This window comes from Felis catus, chromosome B1, assembly GCF_018350175.1.
Source record: "Felis catus isolate Fca126 chromosome B1, F.catus_Fca126_mat1.0, whole genome shotgun sequence".
Classification (NCBI taxonomy): Eukaryota; Metazoa; Chordata; class Mammalia; order Carnivora; family Felidae; genus Felis; species Felis catus.
In genome coordinates, this window is record NC_058371.1 from 66444006 (window position 1) to 66465287 (window position 21282).

General features: G+C 31.8%; 1 protein-coding gene across 4 annotated transcripts in view; it reads left to right on the forward strand.

Moving 5' to 3' along the window:
- FSTL5 (follistatin like 5) overlaps window positions 1-21282 on the forward strand; it is a 786930-nt gene that overhangs the window by 673813 nt on the left and 91835 nt on the right. For 3 of the 4 annotated variants that reach the window (XM_045055716.1, XM_045055717.1, XM_023252713.2), the window contains exons 11-12: window positions 4882-4908; window positions 13923-14041. In XM_045055716.1, the coding sequence (XP_044911651.1) occupies window positions 4882-4908; window positions 13923-14041 (146 nt within the window). The remainder of the gene's footprint in view (window positions 1-4881; window positions 4909-13922; window positions 14042-21282) is intronic. The other variant, XM_045055718.1, reaches the window with a different exon arrangement.

Sequence of the window (21282 nt, forward strand, 5' to 3'; positions counted from 1 at the left end):
TATATTGCATTAATTATTCTCACTTTATATTACTAATATATTACATTAAATTAATTAATTTCTTAAATAAATACCTACCAATATAGTCTTTCATTCCAAGAGGATTCCTGTCTATGATCAAGCTTTAATTTATTTTTATTTGTTTTTTAAAATTTTTAATGTTTATTTTTGAGAAAGAGAGATTGTGAGTGGGGGAGGGGCAGAGAGAGAGGGAGACACAGAATCCAAAGCAGGTTCCAGGCTCTGAGCTGTCAGCACAGAGCTCAATGCAGGGCTTGAACTCATGAGCCACGAGATCATGAACCTGAGCTGAAGTCAGATGCTGAACTGACTGAGCCACCCAGGCTCACTTATGATCAAATTTTTAATATCCTGATTAGTTTTGATTGCATTTTATAAATAATTTTTTGTCATTAGTGAAATTGTCCTATAATTCCCTTTGCTTTGTTACCATTATCAGTTATTGGCATCTCTTTTGCTGACTTTATAAAATAAATGAAATGTTTCCATCTTGATTGATACTCTAAAAACATTTAAGGGACCCCTGAGTAGCTCAGTTGGTGGAGTGTCCAACTCTTAATTTCAGCTCAGGTCATGATCTCACAGTTCACGTAGTTGCCTGGGGTGTGGGGTTCTGCGCTGACAGTGCAGAGCCTGCTTTGGATTCTCTCTTCCTCTCTCTGCCCCTCCCCCACTCTCTCTCTTTCTCAAAATAAACAAATAAACATTTAAAAATATTGCAATTTTGGGTGCCTGGGTGGCTCAGTCTGTTAAGCGTCTGACTCTTCATTTTGCCTCAGGTCATAATATCATAGCTTCATGGGTTTGAGACCTGCACTGGCAGTGTGGAGCCTGCTTGGGATTCTCTCTCTCCCTCTCTCTGATCTCTCCCACTTTCGCTGTCTCTGTCTCTCTCAAAATTAGTAAATAAAAACTTTAAAAAAATGTTTCATGTTAGTACCACGGTTATTTTTATTCCATATTTTTCTTCATTTTCAGTTTGGATATTTATATTTCCTTGGATTTTTTTTTAAATTTTTATTAGCGTTTCATTTATTTTTGAGACAGAGAGAGACAGAGCATGAGCAGGGGAGGGTCAGAGAGAGAGGGAGGCACAGAATCCGAAACAGGCTCCAGCCCTGAGCTGTCAGCCCAGAGCCCGATGCGGGGCTCAAACTCATGGACCACAAGATCATGACCTGAGCCGAAGTCAGACACCCAACCGACTGAGCCACCCAGGCGCCCCTCCATGGATTTTTTTTAAGTGAAATCCAGATTATCAAATTTATTATCAAGAAAGTTTACATTAAAGTGATGAATCACCAAATTGCGCTCCTGAAACTAATATTACACTATTATATTAACTACCAGAATTTAATGAAAAACTTGAAATTACAAAAAAATTCTACCATATTTAAAAATCATAACTATACTCATTCCTACTTTCTTCCTTGTCTCCATATTTCTCTTCCTTTTTTCTTCCTCCTGCTTCTGCTTCCAATTCTGCTTTCTCTCTCTCTCTCTCTCTTCCCCCCTCTCTGTTTGGCTCAATAATGAATCAATTAAGTCTATGTATTACGTTTTGGCCAACACTCTTTGGGTCCATATATCGAATACTCATCTTTGTTGTCTTATATGAATTGTAATTATATTGGATTTTTAAAAAGTAATAATTTATTGAAGAATTTTGTGTGTTTAAACACCTCTCATAGATTTTCAGGGCACCTGGATGGCCCAGTCGGTTGAGCATCCAACTCTTGATTTCAGCTTAGGTCATGATCCCAGGGTCGTGGGATCAATCCCTGTGTTGGGCTCTGTGATGAGCATGGATTCTGCTTAAGATTCTCTATCTCCCTTTGCCTCTCTGCTCCTCTCCCCCACTCATGTGCTCTCTCTCTCTCTTTCTCTGAAATAAAATAAAATAAAATAAAATAAAATAAAATAAAATAAAATAAAATATATTTAAACACCTCTCATAGATTATCATATTTTCTTTATTATTGTCTGAAAATATCTAAATTATTTATGCTGACTGGAGTATATCTACAAAACAGAGACTTTTTATTTTCTAGTTTAGTTTGTGAGCACTCTTGAAAATATTTTCCAGAAAGCCTGAAAAAAATACTTTTGTTTGTATAATACAACATTCAGTTTGTATAGTATGATAGTTATTATAAAAACACTAATTCAGTTTTAATAATTATATTATTGAAACTTTGTCTTTTTTCTCTTAATTTTTCAAACACTGCAAGTGAAGAGCTATAGAAATAGAATATAATTGTGGATTTATCAATTTTGTATCCAATCCTAATAGCTTTTGCTTTATATTTTAATTGTATGTTTTTAGTTTATGTAATTTTAGGTTTAGCATGCAGTGCCTTGAATTTTGCCTTGTTTGATGTTAATATCACAAACCATGTATTTTTGGTACTTTCTCATAAATGATTTCCTATTTTAAAAAATATCTGTCCTTAGCCCTTTAAAATAGCAGTACTTTGGTATACCACTAAAATTTGTGCAGGCTTTTTCCAGTATCTGGAAAACCTACCCTTAAATCGTCACTCGGTTCACTTTTATTTATCTTGTATACTACACCTTCAACATTTCACTATGCTTAATCCACTGTTGAAAGCATTCACAGCAATGTTCTTCTCTTTTATAACACATTAAATCTATAATTTAAAAATTTTTTCTCAATTAGAACATTAGCTCTATTAACAGAGAGACTAGGCCTGTTCTAATTTGTGTCCTATATCACTGAACACAATGACACATGCTAGGCACTCAGTCAGTACTCACTGAGAGAATGAATGGAGATATGAGGAAATGTGTCTAGTCACCCCCCTTTTTTCAATAAACAAACAAAAAAACCCCACCCATACAAAGATAAGTCTAATCATGGCTCAGCCTTTCCTGAGCTTACAGAAGAAAATTTAATATCTGCTGCATGGTGTACAAAAGACTTTGTTCATCTACTCATGGAAAAATTCTCCAGCCTTATCTTCTTTTGTGCTTCAAATAGACTCAGTTACTTAAATTTCTCTGAATACAGTAGTTAGTTCTCTCTTAGGTAGGGGATATGTTCCAAGACCTCCAGCAGATGCCTGAAACCAGTTATAGCACTGTACCCTAGGTGCACTGTGTTTTCTTATCTATACACACCTATGATAAAATTTAATTTAGAAATCAGGCACACCAAAAGGTTAGCAACAATAATAACAAAATAATTTTAATAATGTACTATAACAAAAGTTGTGGAAATGTGGTTTCTCCCTATCTGTCTCTCTCTTAAAATATCTGTTTGCACCACACTCGCCATCCTTCTTGCTATGATGTGAGATGATAGAATGCCTATGTGATGAGAGGAAGTGAGGTGAATGACATAGATAGACACTCAGACTACCACTGATATTCTGATGGTACTTCCGGAGCAGGATCATCTACTTCCAGACCGAGGTTAACTGCTGGTAACTGAGGTCTGTGTCCTCTCCTCACAAATAGGATCTATCATTTTCATATTCATTTCAAGAACACTGTAGACAACAAGAATAGCACCACAAAATGTCCTGAAGGGAAGCATATAGCATGCATTCAGATTTGGATAAATAATCATAAAGAATTAAAAATGCCAAGAATTACAAAAAAAGCTTACTTTACACAAATTTATTTTTAAAAAAATACAGCAGGTTTTGAAAACTGGATGACTTGGGCCATCAGCATCTGTCTAAGAGTGCTGGACTACCGTGTTGGCTCTGCTGCATTCATAAAGGACTTCCGTTAAAAACAAAAGTGCTTTAATATGGCTAAAATAGTCAGGGAATATTTAATTGTGCATGAGATTTTACATCAGTCACACTTTCTTTTGACATCTTATTTTGCTTAGAAAGCATAGAATTTGGGCAACATTGAATTGGTAATGGAGGCAGACATTTCTCTGAGAATGTTTCTAATTGGTATTTATTTCATTATTTCTATCTCAATATTTTAACTCTATTGATTTAATCTCAGTATATATTTAATAAAACCAGTTTCCAAAAACAATTTAATCTGAACCATTATTGTGCACTGAACTAAGTAAGATATAGTTAGAAATACAGTAAAACCTTGGATTACCAGTAACTTGTTCTGTGAGTGTTCTCCAAGACGAGCAAACATTTCTAACACATTTTAACTTGATAAATGAGCAATGTTTTGCAATATGAATATTATGCAATGCTGAAAGTCACATGATCGCAGCTGAGTCAATGGGTCTTGAAATTTGTTTTGATATAAAAGTGCTTTGAATTACAAGCATGTTTGTGGAACGAATTATGCTTGCAAACCAAGGTTTTACTATATTTAATTCTGTTTGGTTTAAAAAGTGAAAGCATGCTACTTAAAAATAGGCTACTGCCATGTTCAAAATCCTTTAATTACAAGAATTCTTCTTGCTCAGGAATATTGCATATTATGTAGTTATATTACATATTGTGATTATTGAGAATTTTTAAAATACATTTTTTTCAGTTAGCAACTTTTAACTATACTGTCTTTAGTTAATAGTTTTAACTACCAATATTTGTTCTAAAGATGTATTTCAATAACATTAACCTAAATATCCCATTCTTTCCAGTGATGCATAAAATGTTTTTTGTTTATTAGCAACATCTTTATTACAAAGAAGAATCGACAATTTCAATAAATGAAAAGAGCATTATTACCTAGTACCAGCATTTTACTGTTTTGTTAATTTGAAGTAGTTTGTTGAATTCAACATCACTTTTATGTACATGTTCTATCTTAGAGATTGTGACCTCTTTAATAGTTATTTATATTAGTATGCAATTGAACCTCTGTTTACTCATTTTTCTTTCTCTCCTTTTTCTTTTTAACATGCTGCAGTAGCTAACATATTATGGAGAGAAGAAGGTACTAAATTCCATTATTTTTATATTGTGATTATTTTGTTTAATTTTTAGTAGATTTGTTGACTATGTTTAATAATTACCTTATTCATTTTTATGTTGACTCAATATTTTCATTTGACTATAAATCAATATTATTTTGTGAAACTGTTACCATTAAAATATTTATTACTCCTCATCAGCTTGATTTATTATTGATGTATAACCAGGGAGGTACATTATAATATATTGAAATGCTTTTAAGAGTTTAAAATTATGTCAAAAAATAAAGGCAAACTTAAACATTAACTTCCATAATAAACCTTGATTTCAATTAGAAAAAGGAAAATTATAAAAACTATTACCTTATCAAGGAAATGTAATAAATTATTTAAGAAAATGGATGGTAAACTTGAAGGATCTAGATTCAAATCTAGATTCCACTACCATATAATCAAGGGCCCCTTAATGTCCCAATTTTCTCATCTCAAATACAAGTTTAGTTGTTAATACCCAGTAGGGTTATTACCAGTTCCTTAAACATAGTCTATACTGAATAAGCAGTTTCCACTTCCATTTATTATTGTTATTACTTTTCTTATTCATAAAAACCAGGGAGAATGCATTTGGCCAGGTACTCATGTGCTTGACTTAAATTCTTAGGAGAAAAATGTAGTAAGTCACCATTAGAGTTCTGGTAAGCCATGACCAAAATATTGCCTCACACTTGATCCTATACAAACTTTTTCTTCCCTCATTATAATGGGCTTCCTAAATGAATTGGAATCATTGCCACCTGCGAAGGCTGTGTCTCACAAGCTTCAAGTAATTTGAGAATTGAAGCATCTCAGTTTTGTTCTCAATGATGAGGCATACCACCATTTGCCCCCGTTGGTATTTGTTGCTTCTCAAATGTTTTGTATGGGCTTCTTCAAAGTCTGGTTTTCTAAAGAGGTTCTAGTATAACTATACCTTCTCATTTTATTCCACTTAGGTAGTTCACAGCTGAACATACAAATGTAATCATTGTTGAAACTAGCGTTAACATGTCTGTTAAACATTTCTTTATATTCTCTTCCCTCTTGAGATCACATAATATATCTCCTGAAATTTTTAAAATTGATTTCATGTTATCGAAATGCAAGGAACAACACTTAAGTAGTCAGAGATCAGGTAGCACAGATCTGACTTTTGCTGGTTAATTGCTGGTAAAAACTGGACGTATTATTTTACTTTGAGCCAGATTTTCTAACATATTGCTTGAAATACAGTTGTCACTCGCCTTGCAAATTTGTGATATATGAATGCCCTCAAAGTATGTGAAACAATGCTTTCTTATAATTTGACTATGATAACAATCGTGAACATGATTATTTTATGATTTGAATATGAAATAATAATATGATATTTTTCAGGCTACCCTTAAAATTATAGGAGACCTCCAGATTAATTTAAATCACCCTGGGATTGATTATATGAAACCATTTTTATCTATTTAAAATTTTCCTCTGTTAGTTTTTTTAAATGTATACTCTCAATAATTATTTTCCATCAACCAGTGATTTGCTTACTTTTCATAACTTTGTTTGACAGAGAATATATCTTGAGGAGTAATAGCCATTTAGTCTGTTTCACAGATAATTTGAAGACCTGTATAAGTAAATGTCTTTGGGTAAAGGTTTTAAAATCTTTTATTTCATGTGCAATTATCATCAGAGTCCTTTGTTGTTTCTTAGAATAAACAAGATTTAACATAGTATATTTGAGAAAACAATATGCCTGATTTAGATTCATAGTCATCTGTAAATTATTTTTTACAATGCTGCAGTTATTGGCAAGGCATTACAATTAGAAATGATTGCATATAATAATAGTAATGGTGGCCAGCTTGAGAAATCACTGAATACTAACAGTATGTACAATTATTTCATAAAAAGTAATTAAAGTAATAGCCAACTGAAGCCTCCAAATTAATTTTTCTACTTTTATTTTTAAAGGATCGAAAATAACAAATATGAACTACATAACTCTGAGAGCCATTTTTATTTCCACATGTAGTAATGCTCCTTGTTTGTATGCTTGTGTCACTGTCATGGCCAAGAGAAATGTATCCAAGAGAAAACCAGCTGAGGAATTCCAGTTTCTGGCATTTTAAGATTAATATTGAAAAGAGTTAAAAATGATAAACCTCTCATAATGTCATTTTACTTCTAGGCAAGTATTAAAACTATAAAATTTTATAACTGAAAAATTATTTTTTTAAACATTAGCATCAGAATCTAGCTTAGCCAGGGTTTTGTAATCTGAATTGATTTTACTGAATTTAATGTGTATTATCATGCTAATTACACAGATATTTAAGCTTGAAGCACAGCGTCCTCTACTTGCTACGGGTTCTTCCACTCCTTTGCTAGCCATCATTGTGGCTTGCAGGAGTGCAGGAAGACATTATTAAGAGAGGAAATATCCACCTCATTTAATGACAAATATTTTAAAGTGCCTATTAAATGTAAAGCACCTTGAAAATACTGGAAATATAGAGACTGGAATATTCTCCCTAAAGAAAATTTCAATCTAGTAAGTTAAAGTCTAAGTCATTCTTGTTGATAACTGACTTTATGATGTGATTTGAAAATACACATTAAAAGACCGACTGGTTTTATTCCACATTTTTATGATCTTGTAATAAAATGTAATCTAATAAATTGTATATTAATATTTGTTTGTAAACAGCAATTTAGGAATATATTATATGGTCTAACTTAATAATATGTGTTTTGGTTTGTATAAGCGCTGAATTAAAGGAAATTAAGCCATTTTATTCACTGATGAATTAATCTTAACTTTTAAATATGCTAATTTCAAGCGCCTAACACAGATGTAAGGTGGTTCGTTATATAGGATAGCATTTCCTAAATTTGTTAGAACATGGAATTATTTTGATGAATATCTATAGGATCAATATTGAATAAAGGCTACTTTGGGATATAGTGGATTTACATGACATCTAATGACTTGAAAGTCAAAAATATAATTTCTATGTCATTAAAGATTGTCCTTCCTAATCTTTGTAAATATTTATGAATCTACTCAAACAACAATATGGAAATGATTGAAACAAATCAATATAATTAACACCTGCCAACACAAGATACAAATAGAAAATTGCAGGGAAATCTTAACAAAAAGCTTACATGTTACACCATGATCTGATCGCAAAGCTTTGTGATCTGTAATGTCACCAAACTGGGGAAAAAGAGATATAGCAAACAGGTCAGTTTTTAACTTCTTCAGCCTGAAATTATTCTTATTTCATTGGCCTAACTACTATGCATTGTAAGGGAGTTTGAAAAATATAGACTAATACATACCAACTTTGTGAGTTCCATAAGCTTCTCATATATTTTTAGAGAAAAAAAATGCTAAGGTTCTCAAGACCAGATTGCTGCCTCACAGTAATATTGAGAAGTTATTTAAAATTAAAAAGGATTTTCAGAGCATAAACTTCTAAATTCATGAAACTTAGAAAGTTACAGCATTGTGGAGAGGTAGAGACCATGCCTTCTAATGGTCAGTACACGATGCCAATTAAACCATGATCAAGCTCTCAATATTTTCATTAGCCAGTTCTCTACCCTTTCTTTAAATACTAACATCAACCTGGCCTTTTGAGTGTTTTAAATTATTTCATTAAAAAGTTTTCACATCACAATTGTGATCTGACAAGAGATATCCATTTGCAGATGTATGTGTATATACATATACATATTTATGTATGCTAAATGTGTATATATATATATATATATATATATACACACACACATACATAGTCATGGGTGTATATACAAAGATATACATAATTCTAACTAATATTAATTATATAACAAAAATATTCTATTATAACCTTTGCTATGTTAATCATTAAATGTGATATTAATCATGCAGATTTGTATTCAGCTTTTTCAGCATATCTTTGGAAGTTCAAGAAATGGTATACTGACTCAAAAGGACTGGTTTTACATAATGTCGCTCTGACCAGTCAAATAGTACCCACTTGCTGAATTAATAGTGCCCAGTAAAGAGCCTGGCATGACCATTTGCAAAAAACTTTCTAGTGAGAATGAAAGTAAATTTTCATTACTTATTTATTTTGAGAGAGAAAGAGAGAGTGCATGTGCGTGCAGGGGAGGAGGGGAGGAGCTTTGGGTGTGAAAAAGTTTTTAACTCCAGAGACAAAGATATAAAACGGGAACATTCGTGAACCAAAACCTTTCCCTGCTAAGTTATTCAAGATGAGACATGCAATATGGACTATCTATTCTTGCTTATATTTTTCTTTAGCTAAAAAAGATATTTTTTCTATATTTCAAAAAAAATAATCTCAGGATCTTTATAAGGTGAAAATAATAATATCAACCAATGAAGGACTTTATAACACTAAAACTTATTGAATTATCTTTTGATTGGTTACCAAATCACTGCATCATATGATTATAATTTGCTCTTGATTATAATTTGAATGTTAAAGCAATGGCAATTTAAACAGAGAACGACAAACATCACCAGAAAATAGCTTTTATTGCTATCTTTTGCCATCGTTATCCATCCAATAAATACAAATTAGCCACATTTTATTGTTGATATAAATTACGTAACATATACGCTATATATAAGAAATGATACAATTATATTATCTTGGTACATGGTTATTCTTCAGCAGATAGCCTCAAGAGACAGCAATGTGCATTATATCCACTTTTTTTCTCAGTCTATTTCATGTATTTAAAGGTGCAGTATTGACTAGAAATTCCTCTAGGAAATACTTCCCTTTTACAAGACTGCAAGTAATTCTTGCTTACGTCCTTTCTCTGTATAGAAAGAAAAACAAAGCAAAAAGAAAGCTCACAAGGAACAAACAAATTATGGATCACTTTCTAGAGCCTCTATACTCCATTAGATTAACAATCGACCTGGAAAAGACAAAGTACATGTGTCTGTCTTCACCAGGGGATGAAAAAAGAAACAACAGGCTGCACATATTGCAAATCTTTACTGTGACTAGAGTGGTGAAGCTTTTACTAAAGCCAGGAACTTTTGTAATATACTGCAATACAACGCATTCATGAAGAAAGAATTGTAATTGAAACCTAAATGGTTATTAAACTTTTTTTCAGACTCAGAACCCCTTTGCTCTCTTCAATATTATTGAGAACTCAAATGCTTGATTTTATGGGGTTACTACTATCCACTTATATTTACCATACTAGAAATTAAAACTGAGAAAAGTAAAAGATGTTTATTTATTAATTTATTGAAATGAACTATAATAAGCTCCTTATATATACCCATAAGTAAAACAGTTTTAAAGCTATATTTTTAAAGCTACATTAGAAAAATGAAGAGATTCACGTTGTTTTGCATTTTGCAAATTCTTTTCATGTCTGGCTCAATAGAAGATGCTGGATTCATATATTCTGCTTCTGCGTTGAATTGTTGTGATATCACTCATTGTATCACATGTCATGTAGCCCCTTGAAAACTACCCTCTATATTTGGAAGAATCTAATGGGTGAGAATGGAAGAGAAAAATGCAAATGACACCTAAGTATCATTATGAAAATAGTTTTGAATTTGTAGACCCCCTGAAAGGATCAACTTCAAGAATTCCTACTAGAAAATGCAGTTGAGTTTTAGCAGGCTCATGGATCCATAGAATTTGATAACATAGAAAACTGAAATGTAGCAGTATATCTCACAGTGTAGATTTGATGAAAACATGAGAACAGAAATCAAAATCTGGTTATATACCATTTTACAATTTTTTTCTACTAATTTTTAAAAGAAGAGATAATGTCAGTCATAAAAATAGCGACAGTACCATTTTTTTTTCAAAATTTACCATGCACCAGTCACTGCTAAATGTTTTACATTCTCCATTTAATCTAATTCTTATAATAGCTGTATGACATAAGTATAATACTTATCTCCAAGCTTGAGATAGAGAAATTCTCACATAGTCTGAATAACTTTCCCATGGTACAACACTTAGCTCTATTGCCATGATTGATCTTTGAAATGTGTGAACCCAGAAAATGGAGTTTATCTCTCTTTGTTACTGTCTCTCGTTTAAACAACAACAACAACAAAAAGAAGTTTGGTCATGACAACTTAATAATTATAGTGAACGTACACAAATATATTATTATTTTCTTTATAAATAAAGCTAATGAATGCTCTAAATGAAAATCTGTGTCTTTAACTACCAACATCTCCATTATTGGGTATTTTTTATTATTCTGTGCCCAGTATAATCATAAGTGTTTACATGTATAATATTATAGCAGTAAATTTAAAAATAAACACATCTGTATCACATATTCAGATAATAAATCCTGCTGCTAAAACCTACAGAAAACTTAGTTTAAAATATTTCTCTAACCAGAAAAAGAAAAAGGAAAACACATCTCTTGTGAGTGTAGAGAAGAGGAATTCATAGATGGCTCTAAAGGTATACATAAAATTTTAATTGATAGCAAGAGAGTGATTAAAAACTACTCATTTTATAATTATTATTTTAGCTAATATATATGGTATTTTGCTGGCCTTACTATTCATAAACACTGAAAAGTTATATTTCCATTGAAAATAATAAAAATTCAAGAACAAACTAAACTTTGCATAATGAAATCTGTATTTCTTCAATAGCTTGTAACCTGAGAAGCAGCTGTTTTTGTAACAACACTGAATGTGTTATTTATATTTTAAAAAGTAAGAAAATAGACTTGAGATTTGAACAAGTGATTTGGATGGATTAAGTAGGTTTTAGAGGAAAATACATCTTAGAAACTTCATCAGTGCAACAATTCAGCAAAATTCCACTCACTGCATTGTATACAGAATATGGTAAATGACATAATGAAAGATTCCATTTGAGTCAGGCCAGAAAGATTTCATGAAACTTTGCACTCTGGACTTAGAGTATTTTTCATATTCAAACACATTCAAATTCCTGATTCTGGACCAGAATTTTGCAGTAGCTGAAGGAAGGGAGAGTCATAGTCATTAAACATTTTGGGAGCTTTATAATAATCATGAAACATAGTTAACTGACACAACTAAAAATTAGACACCACATGACTACATGATTATGTTTACAAGTTTCAACAACCAAAAAAATTGATAGTCACCCACATGTAGTTCACGTCAATCCTATGTTAATGCTTACATGGAAGCTTGGATATGAATCAATTGTTTTGGCATAAAATCAGACTTTTTAAAAGTTTTATCCTTTGGGCATAGAATTTATATTCATCTATGTATAAACATAATTATAAATAAGAGCTGACAACTACTAAATTTTATTTTCTGAAAAATACTGTTTAAATTAAAATTATTAGAAATCATGAAAAAATTAAATTTTATGAAAATTTATGAATTAAATTCTATGAAAAATACGACTTGAATTTAGTTTTTGCTACTTTTGCTACTGTTCAGAAATATTCCAACATACTGTAGTGCTCTCTGGAATTATAATACATAATAACTGATAAAGATTGCATCATTTTAAAATATGAGTACTATGAAATATTTATAAAACAATAAGATGTGTGAAAATGATCCGGAGTCACTTAAAATGCATAACTGTACTATATAGAAATGATTTCATGTGTTAAAAGAAAATTATAACCACTATGTATAAACACCAATAAAGTCATAATCGTTCTTGAATATATTTTCCTCTAAATCATAAGAATAGATGGATATGTGGCTGGATGGACAAAATTGGTGATCCTTTTATTAACTAGGAACATATTAGATAAGAATAAATGTGGCTTAAGTTGAATAAACAAATATTTTTATGAATCAATACACTTTTATTATGATCCTTAGGCTTGACTTAAAAAACCTTTCAGGTGTTATCAATCAAAATGAAATGATGCTTGGGGAAATTTTTTTGTATTTAAATAAATTTTTTTCTTTATAAATATTTTTAGAATTTAAACATTTAAAACAATAATGGTTTGGCTTTTCAAACTACTGAGATTTGAATATCATTACTTATCTTTTAAACAGGTCATGCTATCATTGAATTGTGCATGCTATAGTTAGATTGAATACATACAATTGTGCAAAATAGTACAGCCAGAGAGGGAGCTACTCAGGTGAAGATCAGAAGAAAAAGAACTATATGTGCTAAGGACTGGCCATGTTGGAACAAAGCAGAAGCAGAGGAAACAGAGAACAGGTGTGCAGGAGTATGTGAAAGCCTCCCACATGCAGGCATCAGTTAACCTTACCCACATTCCCGGTGTCTGATTTGCAGCATCCTGCACCTATTAGGCATGGATCAGTAAAGTGAGATGAATTTCTGAGATATCAAATACCCAAATCTGTGGTGTGAATAAATTAAAAGTATGATTTCAATCATTTACTGAAATTTTCCTAAGAGCGTAAATTTATACAAATTTTAAAGTATGGAAATGGATCCCAAACTTGGCCAGTGTAAAAACTGAAATCTAAGTCCTCATATATGATTATATTTACAAAAATTACTTTAGGAAAAATATATTTTCCCCAATCTGGAAGACTTGGTCTTTTTCTTTCTAAAAGTTTTTATGTAAACAAAACTTCTACAAAGAATGAAATTTTATTTTCCCTAGGGAACTCTAATAATAATATACAATAAATATAATTCTTCAAAAACTATTTTTATTTTTTAATCAACACCTAAATTAAGTGCGGAAGGTGTCAGACATAATCTATATATCAAAGAGTTTATAATTTCCATTTCTATGTGAAACATTTATTGAATTATACTAAAGAAATCACTGAATTGCAGATTAGAGACCATAAAGAATGTCTGCATAATATCACAAAGTTGCTTTGGTATAAGGTAAAGGATTCATATGGTTTGCTTTATTAACATTATACAACTTTACAAATCGATCTCCTGCCAGTACTGGGAGGAACACTGAGTTTTGGTTGTAAAGATTTCTGATCATTTTATTTTGAACTTCTGAATGTGTTTTTCTTCCTAAGGTCTGGGAATTGGGAACATGTTCTATGTTTTTTATGAAGATGGAATCAAAGTGATACAACCCATAGAATGTGAATTTCAGAGGCACATTAAGCCTAGTGAAAAGCTCCTTGGATTTCAGGCAAGTATTTAAAAACTTCCTATGCAGTTTTATGCAGCAGATTTGTTAAGTAGAATTATATTTTGGAAACACAATGAAATCCATGCGTGTATGAGAAGTTTGGGGAGGAAAATATTAAAACTGTGAGACAGGCTGATATTCTATGCAGGTTTTATACTTGAGAAGGAAAAATAATATGTTGTATATTCCTAATTACTTGCTCTAATTAAAATAAAGGCAATAGAAGTGAAACGTATAGAATGAACACAGTATAATAACTTTACCTGCTCCTTAATTTAGAATGTCTCCCATCTGGGTAGGCAATGGTTATTTAACAAAATAAAAGAAAATAACATGAAAATAATCTGATGGGAAACTGGGGTATATTAGCTGCTTTATAAATATTGATTCCCCTTTATTTTTCATCTCATTTTTATGAGGTCTCAATGGGATGAATGCTTTAGATTTATATGGGAAAATATCAATTCTTTTATTTATAAATATGTATCTTACCCTTCTTAGATTTTTTTCTGTAAAATATTGGTACAGCATTCTGAAAATAAAATAATATCTAACAAAATGGGTATTAATCATACATATTAGGGATTATATTTTTATGAGATGATAAATTATAATTATGTTTACATTGTCACAGCTCTATATATATCTCCACATAAACATGTATACACCAAAATATGTAAGATTAAAGGTATCTATGTTATTTATGTGTTCCCACACAAGTTTGGACATGCACCAAACTCCCCAAATAAGTTAAAATATTGGTAGACCTAATCATGGATCCTCTCCCAATACTCATTTTAAAGGTTAGCATGGCCATGAGATATGAGTAAAATAAATATTTAATAATTCCATTATTTAGATTTTTTACTTTCAACTCCTATTTTCAGCCTACCAGTAGCCAGTGTTGTCTTATGTTGATGTACGGAGACAATTCACATCTTATGCACTAAAAGAGAAGAAAAATATAAGTGGGATAAGATAATTGAGCTTCCCTCCAGCTATTTTATAGGAAAAACATGTCTTATTTTATTTTATTTTTTTAATTTTTAAAATTTATTTTGAGAGAAAGAGACAGAGAGAGGCGGGGGAGGGGGCAAAGAGTGAGGGGAGATGGAAAATTCCAAGCAGGTTTTCGGTGCAGAGCCCAACATAGGGCTCAAACCCATGAACCGTGACCTAAGCCAAAATCAAGAGTTGATGCTCCACCGACTGAGCCCTCAGGCACCCCCAAGACCTCTTATTTTAAATGAAGAAAATAATTTAATTCAATATGCCTGTGATTGTTTAAAACAAAGGAAACATTTTTTAATTTAAAAATGTTTCGGTTATAAGCTAAATGGAATTATTATTTTTGCTAAGCTATAGTTTAACAAGGAAGAAAACATTTAAAATTACACAAACAATTTTGTTTTGTTTTATAATCATATAATATCAATACTAAGTCCATTCTGAGTAAGGCATATATGTGTGTGTAAATAAATAAAGACATATAGGAAAATATAAATATTTGCTTGTGATAAAGCAAATCATGCAGTTTAATACCACATTCATATTCTCATAAAAGCATTATGGATGAAAATTCTGGGCTAATACAAAGATAATTTTAGCATCAAAATGATTTAAATCAAAGCAAAATAATTTTGTAGGAGAGTGTATCTCTGATTCCTACAGGACCAGCAGTTTTGTAGCTAACTGACACAGGTGTGTTTGTCATATCACAGAATTTGAAACTTCGGCGACTAACAGCAATAAGATAATCTGTGATATCCATAATTTTTATCTCAAAACCATCACCTCCTGGATTTGATCTGCAAATTTAGAGACAAAGAATTTTCTTCTTACATTACAAGTGTGCTATTTCAGAGTATCAGTAAATGGTTTAATGTAATTTAGTTGAATGCAAGTCTTAAGAATATCCTTTTTTAGAATGTGTTTTGATGGCTCTGGATGAGTTAATTTAATTATTTGGAATCTAAAACTGAGAAAGCAAGCAAAAAAGTGATGTGGAATTTTTGTGACATGTCTTGACAATAGGGATGTGAGTTTACTTACCTGAGTTTCTCTCTTTTTAAAGCCTTTGTCTATATAGACCTTCTTCTAAAACAACTTAAGTAGAAACTATATAGGATCATGCATCTCTCCCTACATGTCTGGATATATATAGTGAGAAATTACATATGTATATAGATGTAAATTATATGTAATTTTCTATAAAAATTAAAAGTTGAAGAAGTGAAAACCAAACCCTGTGATGACAGCCTTCACTCATTTCTTTCAATCTGAGAACCATTATCTGCAAATGTCCATCAACAGTGAGTGTCAAAGCAAGGGTAATTACTAAAAACTAATTTACTGCATCAGGTTTTCCAAATCACAGTCTCTGGAAATCTTATATTAAGCCTACATAAGAGTTTATGCTAGAAATGCATAGTGCAAAATGAAAGAAAATAAAAGGAGAAAAGTTAGCATTCCTGTATTATAAAAAACAAAAACTTACAAAAAATTTAATACTCTAATTATTATAATGGAAGAGTAAGCAAAAAGTAAGAAATACCAGATTTGTACTTTTAAGAAGAAGGCAGCTATCAAATTTAAAAAAAATTAAAGTTTATTTTTTTTTGAGAGAGAGCAAGCAAGAGAGCACACATGCACACACGAACGGGAAAGGGGCAGAGAGAGAGGGAAAGACAGAATCCCAAGCAGGTTCTGCACTGTCAGCACAGAGCCCAATGCCAGGTCTGAACTCAGGAACCATGAGGTCATGACCTAAGCCAAAATCAAGAGTCGAACATTTAACCCACTGAGCCACCCAGGAACCCCCAAAATGTGTATGTTTGAAATTTATGACCTTTCTATTGCTTTGAATGTTGACATTAAAATACCAAAACATTTCAGCTGACCAATATATTTTTTATTTTATATTATTTTTTAATCTGTTTGATGTTTATGTATTTTGGAAACAGACTCAGAGTGCAAATGGGGAAGGGTAGAGAGAGAGATACAGAATCAGAAGCAGGCTCCAGGCTCAGCTGTGAGCACAGAGCCCAATGTGGGGCTCAACCTACGAACTGTGAGATCACAACCTGAGACAAAGTTGGAGGCTTAACTGACCTAGCCACCCAGGCGCCTCTGACCAATATATTTTTTAAAGCACTAAGAGTAATAGAGAGAATTGTGAATTGGCTAAAACTATGTCTTGCTTATAACTGTTAAATGCAGAATATAAAAGTATTCAATGAATACCAAAAAGAAAGACACATTTCTTATGTGATTATTATAGTCCATATATATGAAATAAAGAGTACAGTAAATAAATTTTTATTTCATATTGTTCTGTTACTTTTTTATTCCTTAGTGTGAGATAAACTTAAATAACTGGTATATATACACAGGCACTTTCATGATATACAAGTATACAGAGGTAGAAGTAAGAAGAAATTGATCATGTTAAGTTTTGAGAATAAAAGCTCACGCAAAGCTATTTTGTTTTGTGTTTAAACACAAGAGAGATACCAATTTCAGAGTGTGTAAGCTATTTGGTGCTACATTTCTAGATTTACATTTCTAATTATAAAATAATTTCCTGAGCAAATTGTTGCGTATTATGTGAGAAACAGAACCAATATAATTAATACCTGTATCTCTTTATTCTGACTCTATCTCTATATTTATCTCTATCCTTATCTCTGTCTATCTCTGTCTCTGTCTTTATCCCCCATCTTTTTATTTTGTGGAATTGTCTCAGGTGATGGTGGGAGGGTTAGCAAGTCTGAAAACCCTAGGGCAGGACAGCCAACAGGAAATTCAGGTAAAAGTGAATATTGGGATGCTATATATAGTCTGGAGTCTGAAATCCAGATGAAGCCAATAGACCGGCAACTCAGACACAAAATGGTATTGAAGTCTTGAGTCTGAAATATGTACACAGACTAGAAACTCAAGCAGATTTCCATGGGGAAGGCTTGAGGCGGAATTCCTTCTTCTATGGAAAACTCATTCTTAAATCTTAAGGCCTTCAATTGATTGCACGAGGACCACTCACATTATGGGAGGTGATCTGTTTTCCTTAAAGAACAATTATAAATGTTAATCACCGTTAAACAACTTTATAGCAACAAATAGACTGGTGTTGCCCAAACAGCTAGGTGCCATAGTCTTAGTAATAACCCAGTTAACATACAAAATTAACCATCACATCTTACTATCTCTTAGTCAAGGGACTTATTAAATCCGTGTTTGTATACCCAATATTAGTACAGTGTTTTACCCATGGCAGGTAATCAAGCAACATTTGTTAAATGAATTTCATTAAAATTCCATTGTTTAGACAGTTGGGCTATTCATTCTTTTATGCATTCTTTAAGTCTAAACATGTATACATCTAATTTCTTCCTCACCTTAATATTGTTCCTTACTTCAGTTCCCAGAAAACAGTGTTCTTTTAATGTGTTTGTGAAAAAAATATTTCATAGAATAATTTATCAATGAATTGTTTCAGGGTACATATAACCTCATGTGTCTATTAATTCAGGATCACGTAGTCAAAATATACTGTGCAGATAAGTTGTAGAAGATAGTTTGGAGTTCTACTACAAAAAAAAAGCTGGTTCTTTGGGAATTTAGAAGATAAATCTCTTGAGTGAGAGTAATGAGTCTTTTGGAGTTTTTTTTTTCTTCCATGAAAGGATTAAACATAAATATAACATGTATCAAGTCATTGTTGGTATTAAGAGAATGGAAGCACAATTTCCAATATAACTCATTAACTAGTAACATTAGGATGAAAACTGAAATATTGCGAATATAGAATTTTCCATCAAATCTCTCAGAAGATGCCATTTTCTTGCTTTAAATAAAAATTCAATTTTGGTGCAATGTCAGATTACATCGGGTTTCAGCTTTTGATAGTGAGCTGGTCAGGATTCATGCAACAAGGTTATACTTTCATTCTCTTTCTTTTTTTCTTTTTTGTTACATAGCCTTACTAGATGATTTTTGCTATATTTATTCTAGTTGTACACATGATTTCATCTCGTCCCCCACAGTATGAACTTCAAGCAAATAGAATTCTAACCCAGACTTATGAAGTCAGAATGCAAACTGAAATGGGTTGGAAAAATGTGTAAATTACAGGCTCAAGGATGACAGGATTTTCCAAGATTACCAACCTTTTCACTCTTATGGTTTTCAACTATTTTGTCATCTGTACTCCTTAATATCTTTTAAATTCCATTACTTCTGTGTTTGTTTATTATAGATCTAGCTGCGGTTCCTCACACATACCATGGTGTTACTTATTCTTTCATCAACCCTAGAAGAGCTCAAATGAAAATCACATATATTTTATCCTGCATGGGTCTTATATTTTGAGACACGAAGGTTTAATTACTGGGTTTAATGATAATTAAAATGGTGCTGAACTGCAGAGGGACATACTTTCTATAAGAAGTCTGATATGTATCACCTCTAAAATGCCTGTTTTCTAGGTCTGAAATTCCCATCTATGAAAATTACTTTACTTTTATGAATAAATACTATTAGTACTCTATTGAAATGGAATTGGTATATAGGAACAGATTGTCTATAGCATTCAGAATATTTATATATTAAGAAATTGATGCTGAAATTAGAAATAGGGAAACACAGCAGGTGCACATTTCTTTCTCCGTTGGTGTTGTCTCTGGCCTCAAGCACTGCTGCCTTCAGGGCATTTATCCGTTCCATTAGTTACACCTCCAAATTTCCCTTTTCAGCGTTTCTTTCCGGTTCTAACCCAATTACTACTTCTCCAAACTCTGTCCACAAAAATATTTGTTAAATCATCAGCTCCTTTATATGATGCAGACCATTCATTTCCCCACGAAGCCATTGAGCATCCTTTTGAATTCAAGGACACTGTAGACTTCAGAAAGAACTGTTTCCCCATTTATTCTTTTCTCAATGGGCCTCCATTCAAACATGGCTTATAGTGAAAAGAGTTCTAGAATGCTGAAGATTTAAGCTTTTCTCCCTTTGTGGTTGCAGTGATGTCCTGCAAAGAGCTTCTTATAGAAAGTAATACAAACTACCTCTATTTCTTAGTAGATTCCTCTGTAGATGTTAAAAGAAGTAAATATATGAAATCTTTGAAACCCTAGACTTAAAGAGGCCTTCTAATTGTCCAATAAAAAACACATTATTTTAAAAAATCTTGTATTGTGCTTCTATTAGACTGTAAGTATGTAAGCCTAACATTGGGAGAACAACAGTGGGAAACATGTAAATTGTGCAATAACATTTTAGTGGAGTTGAATAGCAGGTGACTTTATCTATCTAGCAGATTAAGTCTCCTTCAAGAATTACTGATGAGAACCAGCCAAGTTACCTGGATAAATATGACCAAAATGATATATGTATCTTAGACAATCATTTGCCATCATATGGAACATTTTATTCAGGAGAAATAAGAACTCATTATAATATAAAGTACATTCTATGCACTTCAGAAAGAAATGAGTTCATAGCAATTTAATTTTCTCGATGGAAATTTCCTAAGGATAAAATTGAAGAGTTTTGTAAGAAATTATTCAGGAGTTCCTGGGTGGCTCAGTTGGTTAAGCATCCGACTCTTGATATTGGCTCAGGTCACGATCTCATGGTTGTGAGATGGAGTCCTTTGTTGGACTCTGCACTAGAAATGGAGCCTGCTTGGGATGTCCTCTCTCTCTCTCTTTCTCTCTCTGTATCCCCCACATGTGTGCTCTCTCCCTCTTTCTCAAAATTAATAAACACTTAAACTATTTAAAAATTATTAATACAAATGTCTTTAAACATGAAACCTTTTTACTTGAGATTTATGAAATCACATAAATATGTCTTTTACAGATTTTAAACTATAGTTCTGGCCTAAGATTTAGTTTTATTCACAAGAAAGGTACCTATTCTTTATTTTATTTTTATTTTTATTTTCCCAAAGGAATGATTTGCATGGTAAAATAAAATGATGCAAAAAAAGCTTAGAGAAAAAGTAGTATTTTTTTTTCTTCATGCTTCCCTATTCCCAGTCCCACTTCAGGGAATCAATTTCATTTACTCACTTTAAGGAGTGTGCAGTATCTCTTGAATTATGAATTAGATATTTCCTGTTGGTGTTTCTTTATGAACGATGACAATTTTGCTCACATAATTCCTAACATTTCTCTCTCTGAATATGTTGAACATTATGTAATTATTTTAAAGCTTTTGTGGATTACATTTAAAAT